This window comes from Notamacropus eugenii, chromosome 2, assembly GCF_028372415.1.
Source record: "Notamacropus eugenii isolate mMacEug1 chromosome 2, mMacEug1.pri_v2, whole genome shotgun sequence".
Lineage (NCBI taxonomy): Eukaryota > Metazoa > Chordata > Mammalia > Diprotodontia > Macropodidae > Notamacropus > Notamacropus eugenii.
The window spans coordinates 366,552,006-366,570,803 of record NC_092873.1 but is presented as its reverse complement, the minus strand read 5'-3'; the positions used below and the strand labels follow the sequence as shown (position 1 = coordinate 366,570,803).

At 38.8% G+C, this 18,798-nt stretch overlaps 1 protein-coding gene across 2 annotated transcripts in view; it reads right to left on the bottom strand.

Annotated features, from left to right (window-relative positions):
- Positions 1-18,798, bottom strand: part of TOM1L1 (target of myb1 like 1 membrane trafficking protein) — a 50,018-nt gene that overhangs the window by 10,958 nt on the left and 20,262 nt on the right. For both annotated transcript variants that reach the window (XM_072646743.1, XM_072646744.1), the window contains exons 7-10: positions 12,638-12,754; positions 4,817-4,950; positions 1,887-1,947; positions 1,262-1,385 (exon numbers count right to left, since the gene is read on the bottom strand). In XM_072646743.1, coding sequence (XP_072502844.1) covers positions 1,262-1,385; positions 1,887-1,947; positions 4,817-4,950; positions 12,638-12,754 — 436 coding nt within the window. The remainder of the gene's footprint in view (positions 1-1,261; positions 1,386-1,886; positions 1,948-4,816; positions 4,951-12,637; positions 12,755-18,798) is intronic.

The following is an 18,798-nucleotide window of genomic DNA, read 5'->3' as shown; positions in this document are numbered from 1 at the left end:
TGTTTGCTTAATACAAGTGCAACCCAGTTTGAACAAAGATCCTTAGAAGAAAAGTTAACTCCTGGGAAAAAAATGCTAATTCCAAATCAATTAAATGGAGCATTTTGGCTCTGGAAAGATCTTGGGGCATAAAACAAAAACAAAAACAAAAAAAAGACACAATGATTTCAGATAGCCATTTTTGGGCCTGTATTTTGGCAGTTTTCTTTAAATACCTTAACAACACCAAAAAAAGTGGAGTAGGAACTATGCATATGATCTAGAGGCAGCTGGTAGTGAGGTGGATAGAGTGCTGAGCCTGGAGTCAGGAAGACCAGAGTTGAAAACTAGCCTCTGATACTTCCTAGCTTTGTGACCCTGACCACGTTACTTAATCTCTGTTATTACTATTATTAATGTTCACTTCTTTTCCCTAAATTGTGACTGTCCATCCTACCTTGTTCTTTAATCAACTTGGACTGTTTGCATTTTTTCTTGCCTTTTACTGTACCAATTATTCCCTAATCTTACACTATAGTACAGCTGAAATCTGTCAACCAGCATTTACTGAATGTCTACTATATGCAAGGTATATGTTAAGGACTCGGGCACTGTTAAAAATCACAAGAAGCAACTCACTTCTGTGATAAAATACTGGCCAAGACAGACAAATATTTTTTTGATGCCTGACTAGAAACCCTAGATAAACTTTAAGAATGAAAGCTAAAGGGTATTGTTTAGAAGAACTATAGGAATTGAAAAGACATTGGACAGTCTGAAAAAAACCCGGCAAATTTTGTCAGATACTATGGGGGGTGCCAATACTATTGAGCAGAAATTCAAGTTATACAGCTCACCAACCCCAATGCATTCCAGCCCAACTTCCAAAACATTCCCAATACTGTTGGCTATCTTTTCCATCCAAAGGCATGTCCCATTGTCATCCAACAGAGGTTTACCCATTAAATCAGGGGTTTCTAACCTCTTGTGTTACAGGCCCCTTTTCAGAATAATGCTTTTAAATGCATTAGATACATAGAAGAAAGGATATCAATTATATTGAAAGACAGTCATCAAAACATAAAAACAAATAAATAAACAAAAAATCCAAGTTCACAGACCCCAGGTTAAGAACCCTTGTAGAAGATGGAAAAAACAGAGGTCTCCTGAGAAAGGACTGGAATTCCCACTTGGCTTTATTCCTTCTCAGGTGGCACTTAATTATCTACTCAACCAGAATCTTTTCTTTGACTTGTCTGAACAAAATGGAACATTCATTTACTTAAGCCAGAAAATTGAGAACTCATGGCATGGACTCCTTCCAATGGCAAGCCAGAAGTCAAAGAGCTTGGACCTGGACTTAAGTCAAGCAAATCACAGGATGGAGCAGAAGGCTCACAATTATTCTGTAAACAAACAAATAAAAATTTAAATTTAGTTACAAACCAACAACTTCAAAAACAGGTAACAAATGTTACCCTAGGGGTGTTGGGAAAGGATCCTTTTGGAGGAGTTCCCTGCAGATTATGATGTTAATCACATTTTATTACTTTCAAAGATGAATACTTACTTGACCTGCCGAGATGGTTATAGCAAAAGATTTCTTGTAGCACAGAAAGGTAACCCTAAGGTACTAATAAATTTCTGAGGGAGAATATTGGATGTCATAGGATTAAAGGATTTATTTTGTAATGGAAGGGATCTTGGAGAATGTCTACTCCAATTCTTTATATCTTGAGGCTTAAGGAAAAAAACTTAAATGACTTACCAAAGACCACACAGATAGTATGAGGCAAAGTTAGGATTTGAACCCAAGTCCCTGAAGCCCCAAATCTACTGCATTTCCTGCATTCTGAAAATGTTAAAAAAAAAAAAGTCATTTGTGTATAAGATTTTTAAGTACTTACCCTCTGGGCTTCCTCTTGGCTCTGTTTTTGTTCCTGGAATCGTTTCTGATTTCGAGAAAATCTGATTAAAAAAATAACAATTATTCTAAAAAGAAAACAAGAGAATTTATGTACTTGTAGTCTAAAACTAAGGAGCTATAAAAAGGCAAAGTGTTATTGTTATACGCCCTCTACAGCACAGGTATAAAACACATGGTCCATGGGCCACAGGAGGCCCACAACATTCCCGAGTGTAGCATGAACCAGATTACAATGTAATTGGGAAATATTAAACAAAATAAGTAAAAATACAATAAAATACAGAAATTGCATTTTAAATAGGCCCCACAGAAATTCTTACGTACAAATTAGTGGCTCCCATTTTGATTTGAGAGTATCACTGCTCTATAAGATAAGGTCACAATAACTGTTGGAATTTAAATTGTTTTTCTTTTGGGCAGGGGTATGGCACAAGGGCCTAAATCTGTGATTTCATCTCTGTAGGGAATTCCCAGTATGGAACTTTCCTCTATTGAAATTGGACATCTTTATTTTATCTCCTTAGAGAGTTGCCTGAAGCAACTGGGACTTGCCCAGAGTTAGTAGGTTAAGAGTTAAACTCAAGTCTTCTGGATTCAGCAGCTGGCCCTATTCCACACTGGCTCTTTAGTTCTCATTAAAGATCTGAAATGATCTTAGATTTAGATCTAGACCATTGATTTCTTGGGTGCATAGAACTCCTACTAGGGAAACCTCCTCTACCAATGTAATCCATTTCATACACTGATTAAGTGCCTACTACATGTTTAGAATTCTGCTTGTGTGCCTTTGATAAGAATCACAATGGAATTCACCAGCCTAAGGCCCTTTATCTTGGGAAATAAGAATTTTTCTCAGACTGTCATGTAAAATGCCAGTGTCAGTCTAGTTTCTTCTAGTTCCATTTGGCACAGATTTAAGGGACAAAGATAAGGACTAGGCTTATGACTTCATTAGGATAAGGAACTCTCTCTATCAATGCAGGTTGGCAATTTATAGTTTTAGAGTTGCCTAGAGAACTTTCCCTCTTATAGCCACTTATATGTAAGAGGAAGGACCTTAAGCCATTTCTTCTTAACTCAGGCTAGCTTTCCACCTCTAAAGTTAAAAGCTAAGTCAAAACGAACACCCTGTCACCATACACACACACACAATCTAAAATGAAAGTTCCAATTAGTTATTACAAAATACACTGGAATTCTCCAAGACAAAACTTAGAAGCAGCCCTCAGTTAAAGACCTAGTTTTTCTTGATTACCTCTCTATCAACAAAAATTTGCATCTTGAGACACAAAGGGATATGATTCTACATGTGCTCTATGCCAAGAATGCATGCCATTCAGATTAAGTATCTTGACAAAACCAAGAGGTAGTGAAGGGATTCCTACTATTTTACCCATCATATTGAGGTGCAATGAGAAGTATGCTGCATTTGGAGTCAGAGGTTCAAATTAGGTTCAAATGCCAGTTGTCACAACCAACGTGAGCTTGATCCAAGATTTGCCATTTGTGTGACCTTGGCATAGTGGAAAGAGTGCTAGGCCTGGAGTCAGGAAGATTTCAGTGTAAATCCAGCCTCAGACACTTCCTATTTGTGTGAACCTGGACATGTCACTGATCCTGTCTGCCTTGGTTTCCTTATTTGTAAAATGGGGATAATACTATCATTTACCTCCCAGGACTGTTGTGAGGATCAAAGTAGATAATATTTGTAAAGCACTCAGCACAGTACCTGGCATATAGCAGGCACTTAAAAAATGCTTATTCCCTTCCCTTCCCACCTTAACAACCTATGAAGTTCATGCCAGAGTGAATCTGAGCATTTCTGGTTGATAAGGAAGATAGGTACCAAGTATTTTGATAAAGTGCATGGGATCCCTGGCACACATTACCTCATCTGATCCTCATAACAACCCTGGAATGTAGGTGCTACTATAATCCTAGATCTGAACCAGAGAAATTGACTTGGTCCTAGTTTCTCTGGTAGCAAATGGTAATTTGGAAGAATGGAATCTTGGAACTGGAAGAGACTTGGAGAGAATCTCTAGCCTAGCCTACCATGACGGACTGCAAAACAGAATTCAACTCGTTAAGAACACTAGACTTGGAGTCAGAAGATCTGGTTTTGAATCTTGGCTCCTACCTATATAACTGTGGAAAAGTTGCCAAAATTTTCTCTGTCTCTTTCTTTCTCTGTGTGCCTCTCTCTCTCTGTGTCTCTCTGTGTCTCTGTCTCCCCCCCTCTCCCAAACATACTCCCTTGATAGCACCTAGTTTCCTTGAGAATAGGATTTTGTTGTTTGGAAGGGGTCTCTGTACCTCCATTGTCTAGCACAATATATGGCAAACAGGAGTCACTTAACGAATGGCCTATTCATGGACCAATGTATGTTCATCTTTTGTTGCCGAAGAAGACCATGCCATCAGAGAAATGATGACATGACTTGCACTTGACTTTGTTTTGAGTGAGGGAGGGCTGTGTAGATCACCAGCCTCACTTCTCCTCCAGAGCCATCTGAATCCAGTGACCAGATATTCATCAGGATGACTGGAGATGACCCAGGATGAGGCAATTGGGGTTAAGTGACTTGCCCAAGGTCACACAGTGAGTGAGTGTCAAGTGTCAGAGGTGAGATTTGAACTCAGATCCTCTTGTCATGGACTGATATATAAACGCAAAACTGCCTTCCCTAACATCCTTGACTTTTAGTGGGTATGTTGTATATCTCTGGCCAGCTGGGAAAGGTCCTACAAGGCAAGGGGGATGCCTGTCTCCATTAAGTTGGAAGCTTCTTAGGGATACCCATTTCCTTCTTTTCTTCCTTGGAAGGCCCCACACAGAATCCTTTGCCCAGTGGGGCTGGGTGACTAAAGTAAAATAGAATGGAGGAAGACAATCCGACTCATACACACCTCTCATATCCAAGGAGGGCCTGATTCAAATCCTCATTCACTTGAATGAGCTCCATTGTTACATCTTCATTCTCTACCACTGCCAATAGATCCATGATTCTTTCCTGCATGTCTCGACCAGTCTTGTACAATTTCTATCCAGAAAATGAAAAAAATCAAAGTCAGAAGAGCACTACACATAGTAAGTTAATGAAGGATAACTAGATACAATTCATGAGAACTAAGGAAACGATATATTAAGTGCGAACTCTATGCAAGGAATTGTGCTAGGCAAAGGTTGAAAAAAGACAAAAATGGAAAACATTCCATATCCCCAGAGAATTCTAGGAGAGGAAACAACATAGATACAAATAAATAAAGGCAAGGTAATTTGAGAAGGGAAAGGGTCCTAGTGCTGAGGCAGTAATGAAAAATTTCCTGAAATGAGTCCTGAATTTTATCACAGAGACAATAAAAGTCACTGTATGTAGCTTCATAAACACTGGTCAGATTTGTGCTTAAGAGCCACTGGACCCCAGGGAAACCATGATCAAAAAACCCCTGCTTACCAAAAAGAGGAGAGGGGATATGGGAAGTCAACATGGTAGTCAACAGTGTTGAGTAATTACTATTTATTCCTATGTATTTCTAGGTAGACTTGTTTCTCCATGAGAATATAAACTTGTGAGCAAGGATGGTTTCAGTCTTTGCTTTTGTCTCTGGTGCTTAGCACTGTGCCTGGAACATAATAAGGACTTAGTAAGTGCTTATTAGTTGGCTGCTACAGAGAAGTCCAGGAGGCCAATAGATTTTTTTTTTAATTGAAGAGCTCAGTGATAACATTGAAAAGAACTGTTTGTGTTGAATGATGAGTTCAGAAGCCAGATTGCAAATCTGGTGGAAAGTGGAAGCAATAAGTGTGAACAGCTTTTTTTCCCTTAGAGTAGGCATTTAATTTATCAATATGTATGTAATACATATATTGCAATATAGATGTTGCATATCTGTTGCATCATCTATATTGCAATATAACTTAGCCTTCTCCCTGGAACCTGGTCCACTCACTTTATGTTTTAATTACAAAATTTTAGATTAAATGCTCAATTTCATCTCTCTGATTGTCATATTTAAGATAAAACATGAGATCCTCACTATAGAAATATATCCTCATAGACAGATGCTAAGGAAGAAGAAAGAAAATAAGGAAGAATCAGAAAATAAAGAATAGTATTTTAATATACATGGTTTAAATTACAAGAAACTTTATCCTGCTTTCTCTTCAGCTAATAAAAAATGGGTTCAATGACTTTTCCAATTGTCCTAAGTTAATGATAAAGAATAAGGAGTAGTATAAGAGATATTATGTGGAAAAACTTTAAAATATCAGTGTAAACAACTTTTTCAAGGAGTCTGGCTGAAAGATGGGATATACAAGATGATAATTTGAGTAGATGACAGGTTCTACTGAGGATTTTTTTAAAGATGGTGGAGCCTTGGTAGTGTTTGTAGGAAGCAGAGAAAGAATTGGTAGACAGGGAGAGATAGAACATGAGAGAAGGGGATGACTGTAGAGGCAAGCTGTATATGGAAATGAGATGGGCTGGATGCTCACAAAGGATAGATTGTTTTCCTGGTAAAGCATGAAATGAGGTCCTCACATCAATGGGTAGCAGGAAAGGAAGTTGTATGAGTTTTGAGGAGAAAAGAGGTGTGGCACAGTCACTGCAGGGACAGATTAATGGAGACTCAGAAAGCAACATAAAGACTGCCTTGCTGAACTAAGGGAACGGGTGAGATTAGCTAACAAATCCATAGTGGACCCGATCAGCTAGTTATATTAACTCTTTCCAATGCATTTGGTAGCATGTGAACAAGCAGAGAAAGCAAATGACAGAAACTATAATTAGGGTCCAGCAGAGGTAGCAAGGAATTTGCTAGTTAAGGACAATCCAGAATTGGTTTCCTAAAAGGTGGTAAGTAAAAAGGAAGGTAGCATAGGCAGAGTAGGGGTTATCAAATGGGAGAGTAGGGATGGCTAGAAACACTAGAGGTCAAGTAGAGAAGGAGTACACATATCTATCTATCTATAATTGAAAGGAGGTACATTGCACAACTATGGCCAGATGGAGAACTCTTAACTAAACAAAGGAGAGGGGATGAGGATAGAAAATAAAATGGACAACTTCAAAATTTCAATTAAATAAAACTGAAAAGCTTCTGCATGAACAAAACCAATGCAGCCAATATCAGGAGATCAATTAACTAGAAAAAGTACTTGCAGATAACATCTATAACAAATGTTATAAGAAACGAATGCTATCAACAACCAAATGAAAGAATGCTCCAAATCAATAATAAGAGAAATATAAATTAAAGCAACTCTCCGATTTCATCTCATACCTATAAGATTTGCAAAGATAAAAATGAAATTGATAAATGTTGCAGAATCTGGGAGAAGATTGATTGGTACACTGGAGCATTGATGGTGGAGCTGTGAATTGGTCCAAACATTATGGAAAACAATTATATCCTCCCAAAGTCACTAAAATGTATTGACCTGTTAACCCAGGATACTAATACTAGGTATGCTCCCCAACAAGGTAAAAGGCAAGGGAAAGAAGTTCCCAAATATACAAAACTATTTACAGCAAAAGTTTTTGTAGTTGCAAAGAGCTGGAAATAAGACAAGAATCAACCACTTGGGAAATGGCTAACAAATTGAGCATATAAATGTTTTAATGTACTACAGAATTCAGAGAACTTTGGAAAAACCTGTATACAAAGGGGTGGTAGGAAAAATACTGGATCTAGATCCTGAGGACCTGGGTTCAAATTTTGATTCTGCTACTTGCTACTTCTGTGATCTTAAGGAAGTCACTTTGCTGAAGCTCACTCTGCTCGTCTGAAAAATGAAGAGACTGGATGAGAGGACTTGGAAGGTCCTTTCCAGGGGAAATTTAGGGTCACATGATTCAACCACCACTTTGCCTACAGAGACTTTCCTATTGGTTCAGTGAAACTTCTGGGTCTCAGCACTAAATCTGCTTCTGATTCTCTGCAGAATCAAGTTTTTTATACCAAGGTTGAGCTAGAGAAGAAATCCAAAAGAAATTCTTCAGTGTAAAAGAACTTTCCTCTTTGTTCCTGTTCAGAGAAAACCCTAGAAATCAATCCTAACTGGTGCAAAATGACAGCCCCGTTCAGTAGTGTCAAGATCAAGGAGATACAATTACTGTAAGAAGTCTAGGACAAAACAGTAGACATGAAGGTGAAATGAATTTGGAACCATTATCAATGACTTCTGCCCATATGTTGCTCAATTTCCCTGTCCTTCCAAAAGACAACCCAAATGTAGAATATGAAAGGTCTCTATAACACTCAGCAAGACTGGGAAGGAGAATTTTGAAAACCCTTTCAAAAAGCAGCTCATTTTGATCTTCACAATTGATGTCTGTTTCAAAGGAGGGGCAAGCCACTAGGAACCTAGACTAGATCAAGTAATGTGGGCGGAAAAAGGCAGGTCAAAAGTTTCCCACAGCTTGGCACTCTATCAGTCTTGGTAGTTCAAGGGGAATGAGGGGAGATTGATCCAAGCTCTCAAAGACCCAGGCTAACAGCTGCTTGTGCACACGTCAATCAGTGTGCCCCTGAAAGGCCCTCACTTTGTACTGTGTTGAAACAAAGACAGCTTTTGAGGTTACAGTGAATTTAACAACCAGCTCAAAAGTTTGCACAGAAAGAGAAAAGTAGCTCATTAAGAGGATTATATTCTGATGATCAGAAGGCCCTTACCTCTTCAAAGGTCACTAAAGCTTAGGAGAGAGGCCTAATTTTAATCATCACTCCCTCACATTCAACCTCATGGGCACAATTAAGAGGCATAAGAAAAAAAGGTGCCAGCCTGGCTTCCTAGAAAAGTTTAAACAGGAAGAAAAGCTGAAAAAACTGAAGAAAAAATGACAGTCTGACATCTTACTGCAACCTAATTTGGTCATACAAAGAACCTGGGTAAACATATATGTGTCTTTCCTCTCTCATCCCCACTACTGAATTCCTACACTACAATTTGGAAGAACAGAGTCTTGGAGATGGGAGAGACCTGGAGTGAATCTCTAACCAACCCTTCTGTGCCTGGTTGCAAAAGTTAATTCATTCCACCAAGAACACTAGACTTGGATTCAGAAGATTTGGTTTTGAATCTTAGCTCCTAGCTGTGTGACTGTGAATAAATCACCTAAATATTCAGCACCTCAGTTTCCTCATCTGAAAAATGGGGATGATAATTCTTACTCTGCCCTACTTCACAGGGTAGTGAAGAAAGCCCTTTATAAACCAAAAACCACTACAGAAATGGGAACTATTACTATTAAGACCTGTATGTAATTGTGACAATATCCACAATCAAAAGGTAGCTGCCAACCACCTTGTTTTTATGTTGGGATTTTTGTTCAACCCTCAGAAGATAAGTCATTATATTAACATTCTTTACATTTCAGTTTCCCTAACAATCCTCTTTTGAATAATTGATACCTTACTTTCAAACTCTTTTTATCCTCAATATCTCCCAAACCCTTGTTCTCTTTCTTCATTCTTACCTTCATTTATACCTACTGAGTACCTACTATATTTAAGGACCAGGGTAGGTGCTGTGATACATACAAAGAAATATAACAGTTGCTGCTCTTAAGAAGCTTACAATCTATTTTGAGAGCTGAGATCACAAGATCACAGATTTAGGGCTGGAAGATACTTTAAAGTGTCTAATTCAGCCTTCTCATTTTACACAGAAGGAAACAGGGCAAAAGAAGGGAAGGTTAAGCACCTCATAAGTAGCAGTATTAGGATCTGCAACCACAACCTTGGACACTAAAGTTTCATGAAATGGTAACTAATAACATTAGACAATAAATCCTCAATATCTTAATAACCTGTTTTCCTCATAGTGAAGGAACTCCCTCCAATAAAGCATAGCCACAACCTGTCAATAATTTACCAAATAAGTCTTAATGAGTTTCCTGGGATCAAAAAGGAATGAGTAACTCACCCGCCCTCGGTTACAAAGACACTAGGCATATAAGGTAAGATTTCAATCTAGGTCTTGAGGCCAACTCAAGCATCTTGTGCACTAGACCATGCTGTCCCATGCATGTGTGGTATAGAATAATAAATGGTACTGAAGGTAAAAGGAAGGAAACGTCATTTCACAACCCTCTTTGGTCATGGATCTGAATTGGCCAGAATTTCTAATATAATTTAGACTTTCTTCTGACTATATTTGACAAGCTGGAGCACTTTTAGAAAAGGGTTATCAGGGCAATAAAAATAATAAAAATGATAATGTTACTAATAATAATGCAGATAGGGACTGGAACAGTACTTCAACTGGTGAAGTGAACTTCCGGATAAGGAAAATCAGAAAGTTGCCTAGGGCAAAGTTCTTAAACTCAAGGCCTGAACCAGATTAAAATGTAATTGGAAAGTGTTTAATAAAATAAAAAATACAATGCAACAAAGATAATGTTAATTTGAAGTTTTCTAAGTTGCTAGCATAGATCTGTTTTTGTAACAGTTTGACACCAGTGGCATACAGCATAGTCTATATTGCTTATGCTCATACAGCTAGCATACCTTAGAAAGAGGATTTGAACACAGGTCTTCTCAACTCCAAGACTTATGCGACACTGCCTCTCAGTAATAATAGTGAGAATAACTTTATATATTACCTCAAAGTTTACAGAGCATTTTATCTCATCTGATCCCCTCAATGACCCTCTTCAGGGGTGGAGAACCAGCAGCCATGTGGCTTCAAGGTCACAGATTTCCCATCCTTGTGAGTCTATTCTTTGAAGTTCATTCAGTCTAAATATATCATCAAATCTGGCTCCTGGTAGGAATTATCCACCAGCCTCTGAGTCATTCTATGTCCTTTCTCAAATTCAATACCTGGTTCACATTATTCCTCTCCTTCCCAACTCCTGCCCTTATACCAGAGGATTTCAATATATATGACCTCATCCTTTATTCAACCTCATACAACGACAAACAGGGATGGCTGAAACCTTGATCATGCATCACCTAAAAATGCTCTACCTTCATGATTAGGAATTATTAAATTTCTTTCACTGATCATAATAACCTCCTATCAATTCTACCTCTCCCCATGCCTCTCTTCCTAAACCTACTCCTCATCTGCAGCATGACCTCAATTCTCTGTTTCTCTGCACTCTTCCAGCTCATCACTCCTGCTCTGCCCTTACTTTCTTCCTTTCACTATCTTGACATTATAGTATTATGGTATAGCATGTTGTCCTCTACTTGAGGGGCAGCTAGGTGGTGCAGTGGATAGAGCACTGGGTCTGGAGTCAGGATGAGCCATCTTCCTGAGTTCAACTCTGGTCTCAGACACTTTACTAGCTGTAGGACCCTGGGCAAGTCACTTAACCCAGTTTACCTCAATTTCCTCATCTGTAAAATGAGCTAGAGAAGCAATTGGCAAACCACTCCAGTATCTTTACCAAGAAAACTCAAAATGGGGTCACAGAGAGTCAGACACAATTAAAAAACAAAACAATACGGAACAACCTCTCCTTGCTCCCTTGTGTAATCTCCACACAAGTTTTACCCAATCCCAACCCTGGATTACTGCCACCATCAGCCTCCTTTGCTCCTATTTATGTGTTGCTATGCAGAACTGGAGAAAAAAAGAACCCCACACAATTTTGCTGCCTGGATCTGCCATATATTTTTATCTAATCTCACTTTGAGTCCTCAATGCAGCAAATGAAAGCTTTTACTCCTCTCTGATTCTCTATTGCCCACCCTATAGCAACTGTTTCAAACCTCTTTTCTCAAGCCTTCTGTATCATCCTTCTACTACTCTTCTCTGAAGATACTGCCTCTATTTCTACTAAGAAAATAGTGTATTCATCATGAATCCCCCATTTCACCTTCTCTACTTATTAAAATTTTGGGTAGCTAGGTGGTGCAGTAGATAAGAGTACTGGGCGTAGAGTCAGGAAGACCTGAGTTCCAATCCAGCCTCAGACACTTACTAGCTGTGTGACCCTGAGCAAGTCACTTAAACCTGCTTGCTTCAGTTTCCTCATCTGTAAAATGAGCCGGAGAAGGAAATGGCAAACCAGTTGCCAAGAAAATCCCAAATGGGGTAACAAAGAGTCAGACATAACTGAAACAACTGAACAACAACTACTTATCTAAATCACTTGACATCATCTCCAATTCTCTCCTTCTTACATTGTCTGTAATATCTCCACATGTACTCTTAATCATCACATCCTTTCTAGCAAATCACCTCGGAAATCACTGCCCCCTCCCTGAAATCTTCATTTTCTATCTAGTGATTCTTTCCCTGCTGATTACAAGAATGCTTAGGTCTCTCCTGTACTCAAAGAAAACCTTATTTGACCAACCATCAGTCCCCCTCCCCGCAACTACCATCCTATAGCTAAGACCCCTTTTTCTCAGCCAAACTCTTAGAAAAAAAGTTGCTGACTCTCAATTCCCCTACTTCCTCTCACTTCAAACTCACTTTTCAACACTTTACAATCTGGCTTCAGACCTCATCACTCAAACTCAAACAGCATTGGAACTGATGAGCTCCTACTTCACAAATCTTATGGTCTTTTCTCAATCCTTATCATTTCTGACTGCTCTGCAGCCTTTAACACTGTTGACCCATTCTCCACTCCTGGCTATGACTGAAATGAAGAGAAAGCACCATATTAGATGCCTGCAGTGTCTCTCCCATGTCCAAGACTGACTTTAGGGAAGAATTTTAGTACCCAAATTCAACAGAAAATCACTGCCAACACCACATTATACCTCTAAGAGTTCCATATCTTCCTGATTTTCAGATCCAGGTGTATTCTCCATCAATATGGATGACATCACTTTCACATTCATTTTTACCATATCCACTTCACTGTGCAATTTTCCAATCTGTTGAGAAAAATAAAGTTAGTAAGGGTAATGCCTAGAGAACAGACACATCATTTTCTGCCTTTTAGAGATTTGTGCTCTCATATGAACTGCTTTAGTACAACTTCAAATAGACTTAGATGAATTGATGCAAAGTGAAGTACTAGGAAAACAATAAACACAGTGATTATGACAATGTAAATGAAGAGTGCAAAAAACTGAAACTTGAATTCTAGGTGATTATAAAAGCCAAGCTGGCCCCAGGAAATGGGAGAAAATGCAGCTCCCTTCTTTGCAGAGGTGGGGGGCTTTGGGTATGGAATGTTGCCTATACTGTAAAATTCAGAACTACTGTTTCCTTCTATTCCTTTTCTATTCTTTGCTACAAAGGACAGTTCACTGGGGAAGGGGAGAGGAAAGGTAGAAATAAAGGTAAGAACAAAAGATCAATAAAATTTAAAAGACAAAAAGATGGCCAGAGAGGTCACATGTTCCATAAAGAACACATTACACACACATATAAAGTATCTCTCCCTTCCTTCCTTCCTTCGTTCCTATCTTTCTTTCTCTCCCCTTCTTTCCACCTTCCCAAAATCTTGGTACAATTTTAAGATTTTAAATCTTAAAACCACATCAAAACTTTTGGGATACTCTTGAACATACCTACATTTGTACATACATAAACACACACACATATATGCATATATACATATGCAAGATATATATAATATGCATATCTAATTTTTGGCCATATTCATGCCACATCTAGTCGTCTTCTCTGATGTAACCCAGATCCTAACTTCCTATCACTGTGACACTCAGCTGTGAGCTTTCACCTCATTTTTCTCTAGTTTTGAGCCTATCACTCCATTTTCTGTTTGTAACCATATCATGTTGCTATGCATATACTCTCCTCATCTGTCCCTACTCTCTCCCACCCCCTTTTCCAACTTTAGTTATGTGTATCTGCCTGCCCTTGTTGGAATGTAAGCCCCTTGAGGACAAGGACTATTTAGAAGACTTATCTTGACCTCTCCAATGCTTAGCACAGTTTCTGGAAAATGACAAGTGCTTAACAAATGCTATTTCCTTTGCTACCCAGAGCCAGTGCCAGATGTTCCCTTGGCCACTATCATTTAGTAACCTCTTCTCCTTTTGAAATTCATTCAATCCATTTCGCCACCCAATCAAGATTCTGGTAGCTTGGATCTATTGACATCCAGGACACTCTCCTTCTGTCCTCCATGAATCAGTCCCTGGTTCACTATCTTTCTCTCCTTCTCAACTCTAGCCCTGAAACAACACAAACTCCCAGTTCCTCAGTTTACTTATTTTCCATAACTCTTCTACTCCATCTCATCTAGACACAGGGGTGATATTATCCTTGATCCTACCATAAGCCACTTCCATGTTCCACTTCCACGTTCAGAAACTCTGAAATTCTTCTATCTGCCTTACTACCCCTAACCCAGTTCTTCATGGTAATCGCTAATCTTTCTATCCCTTCAGTTCTTTCCCAGGCTATCACTCTGTACAGGCTATATTTTTGTCCCCTCTCCATCCTGACCCCTTGTAAACCAGTTTAACTCTAGTTCTCTACCCTGCACATTTATCCCACTGCTGATCTTGACCTGCCAAGCACCATCTTGGATTGTGTCTACCACATATTGCCATCACTCCTGTTCTTATGCAGCTTAAACAAACTGGAAAAAATCATAAAACTATGCTAACTGGGACACTACAAATTTGTTGCATAATCTCAACTGGGCCCTCACTGCAGCAAGGCAATCTTTTTGAATTTTCTTGATTCACTATCACACAACCACTGCAGCTTTTCTAAACTTCTTCAGCTTTCCTCAAACCTTTCATAATTCTCCTTCCCTTACCCTCTCAACTGAGAACCAAGCCTTAAATTTAGCTTAAAAAAATGATGTCATTCACCTGAGAGCTCCTTCTCCCCTGCTCCTCATCTCACATCACTCAGATGCTTTCCCTCATTATCTTCTTTATTCCTGTCTCACATGCTGACTTGGCCCCTTTCCTTGCCAAGGCAAAACCCGTCTACATGCGAAAGTGATTCCATTTCACTTATCTTTCCTAACATAATCCTCTCTCTATCATTCCCAGGCTCTCACTAATTTTCCATCTCTCTTTGTTCTACTGGCTGGTTCCCTGCTATCTACAAATAACCTATGTCTCCTCCATTCTCAAAAACCTATCACTTGATCTCTCCATCCCTTCATTATCCTCACATATCTCACTTTCTTTTTATAGCTAAACTCCTTGGGAAAACTTTTCAACAGGTACCTTTGCTTCCCTTCCTCTCACTCTCTTATTAATTCTCTGCAATCTGACTTCTGATCTCACCATACGTAACCTTCTCTACAGCCACCGGTGATGTCTTAATTGCCAAATCTAATGGTTTTTTCTTGATCCTCATCCTTCTTGATCTTTCTTCAGCCTCTGACACTTGATAACCCTGATACTCTCTTGGTTTTCATGATTTTGTTCTCTCCTGGTTCTCCTATTTGTCTGACCACACCTTTTCAATCTACTTTCCCAGATATTCATCCTGGTCTTTCCTGCTAGTGATGGGTGTCCCCCATGACTCTGTCCTAGATCACCTTCTCTTTCCCTTCTATGCTGTTTCACCTGATGATGTCATCAGTTCCTATGGATTCAAATATTATCTCTAGCTAGATGATTTTCAAATCTATTTATCTTCCTCTAATCTTTCTTTTAACATCTAGTCTTACATTTTCCAACTACCTCTTGGAAATCTTTAACCATGTCTATGTCCCATAGACATCTTAAAATCATACTACCTAATGTCTAAAATGTCTAAAAGTGAATTTATTATCTTTCCTCCAAAACTTTCCCCTCTTCCTAACTTGAATATTACTATCAAGGGGTACAACCATTGTCCCACCCACCCAGGCTGGCAACCTAGGTGCATCATTCTCACTTTCTGACCCCCAATAGTCAACGTGTTGCCAAGTTCTGTCCATTGTACATTTGCAACACCTCTCATATATGCCCCCTTCTCTCCTGACATTGCCACCACCCTAAGGCAATCTCCCATTACCTTATATCTAGATTACTGCAATAATTTGCTGGTGATCTCCCTGATTCAAGTCTTTCCCCACTCCTGTCCATTCGAATCAATTTTATTAAAGCATAGGTCTAATACTATTTTATAAATTACAGCAGCTCTTTACTACCTCCAGAAATGCATATAAAATTCTATGTTTGGTCATGCCTTTCATAACCTGCCCCTTTCTTATCTTTCTAGTCTTTATTACATCCTTTCTTCCCAATCACATACTCTGCCAAGGCAGTGACACTGTGGCTATTCCTAGAACAAGACCTTCTATCTCCCAAACCGACATCTTTTTGTTGGCTATCCCTCATGTCTGGAATGTTCTCCCTTGCTTATCTCTACTTTCTGGCTTCTTTGGAGTATCAGCTAAAATCCCACCTTTTGCCAAGAAAACTTTTCCACTCACTCCCTAATCCTAATGCTTTTCCTCTGAGGAAGCTCTCAGAGCTTCCAAGCTCTCCTATACATAGCTGGTTTGCATATAGGTGTCTGCATGTTGTCTTTCCTATTAGATTGTGAACTTTTTGAGGGCAAGGACTGTTTTTACCATTCTTTGAATCCTCAGAGATTAGCACAATAACTGACACATAGTAAATGCTTAATAAATGCTTGTTGATTTTTTCATTCATTCATTCACCACAGAGCATGTATAGAAATAGAAAGACCACTGGATTTATAAACGGAGGAGCTGGATTCAAATCCCAGCTGATACCAATTTGACTATATTCAAGTCAGTTAAGCTTTCTATTTAAGTTAAGCTATAACTGTTTCCTCTGTGAAATTAGGAAGGATTCTAGGTGGGGGTTGTTGATTTAGAATCCCCTAAAAGGTTCTTAATCTGGGATCTGTGAATTTATTTCTTTTGGTAATATTTTTATAACTGCTTTTCAACATAATTGGTTTCCTTCACAACCTAGGTATTTTGTTTTATGCGCTGAAAAACACTATTCTGAGAAGGGGTTCACAGGCTTCACCGGAGTGCTCAAGGGGTCCATGACATCAAAAAGGTTAACAACCCCTGGATTAGATGAGCTCTAAGGTCCATTCCTGTTCTGGATCTATGGCGGAAAAATGTTCCCTAAAAGGTAATTTCTAGAAATGCAGAAAACACAGAGATTCACCTGAAATAATATACCAGTCAAAAATACTCTCTAAGGTCCTCTGTAGCTCTAACATTCCATGAAAATATGAGAGAGGCTCATCTAACAAGAGCTCTGAAATTTTAGCTTTAGAAAATGTAAAACTTGGCCTTTGGGATGACAATTCTAGAAACAATTGTTGCAGCTCTTGCCTTCTTCCCAGTCTAACATAATGAACTTTTCTAAAAAGAAGGGAGGAGGAAGGAGGAGGTTTAGGACGTACTGAACTTATTACACAAACAAGTGCAGATGTCAGAGGAAGAAAGCTATTCATACAGAAAAGAAAAGCAGAGATTTCTAAAAGCCAAGTTTTACAACAGAAAAGGCAGTCATTTTCCTTGGCTTAACACTAGTTAATAATTAATTGGGTTAATTAAGCAAGCAGCATTCATGATTTGTGTATAGCTTGCCCATTTCCCCACCAGGGGCCCAGAAGGAATGTGGCCCTAGAATAAGTCAGAAAGTTATTCCAGTCACAGCCTGTGGTTATCCCAGGCTCCCTTGCTATTCACAGACCTGGTGCTTTAGGACCTGCCCCATTTAAAGACTATTCACTGCAATAAAAGGAATCTTTTCAACACTCACTTGCTGTCTCCCTTTGTCTTTCCCTACTCATAACAATCTACAGGTCTTTCTAGAGAAAAAAACAAACAACCCAAAAACAAGACTTTTTCTCCAAGGATTTCATTTCTTTTCCAGATTTTTGAGGCCATTATTAAAGATAAAAGGGTGGCTAGTGGGTACAGTGCTGGGCCTGCAGTCAGGAAGACTCATCTTTCTGAATTCAAATCTGGCCTCAGATAGTTCCTGTCTGTGTGACCCTGGGCAAGTCACTTTATCCATTTGCCTCAGTTTCTTCATCTGCAAAATGAGTTGGAGAAGGAAATGACAAACCACTACAGTGTTTTTATCAAGAAAATCCCAGATGGGGTCACAAAGAATCAGACACTACTGAAAATGACTGAAAGAGAAAAATTTTTTGGCTTTCTTTTCTTGGTACTTTAATATTTTTTTAAGGAAAGAAAGAGAATGCTCTAAAATTGTTTGAAGGCAAGGGATGGTCCAGATGACTCAATATCCACCTCTTGATCCAGAATTCTAGAATAGTATGACTTTTACAATAAGACAAATGCAAAGAACAACCAAATAAAGTCAAAAGCTTTGCAATTAAAATGACTGATCTTGGTCTCAGAGATAAGATGAAGAAATACCCTGGTCTCCTTTTACTGGAAAGGTGGGGAACAATGTTCAAAAATGTTTCATATACTATAAGTTGTGGCCATTGGGCTGTCACTTAATTAGATGTTGTTATTGTTACAGTGGAAAGTTCTTTTGGAAGGGTGTGGGGGGGTTGGGGGTGGGGAAGAGGGTCAATGTTGGCGGGTACAAGAGTCGCATGCAGAAAATGCTTGGCAGTTTGGTACTTGGCAGTGCTTGTCACATAGTAGGTATTTAATACATATTTATTGAATTAAAAAAACAGAAAAGACTATGAAATAAAAACAAAAGCCATCAAAAAATTTTAAATGTTTACTTAAATTAATTTAAAACGTTTATTTTTCTTAAATGAAAGGCAACATGGCACAGTAAACTGCCTTTGAAGTCAGAAAGACCTGGATTCTAATCTAACCTCTAACACAAGCTAGATGTGTGATCTTGGGTAAGGCCCTTAACCTTTCAGTGATCTAGGCATTTCTCTTAGATCATAAATTGGAGAGAAGGTGCTGACCTGCACTGGTAGAGATTCTTTACTAGGGAATGCCCCATACCAGTGAAATCACAGTTTCAGTCCTTCCCTATACCTGTGCCCTAATTTAAAATTTAAG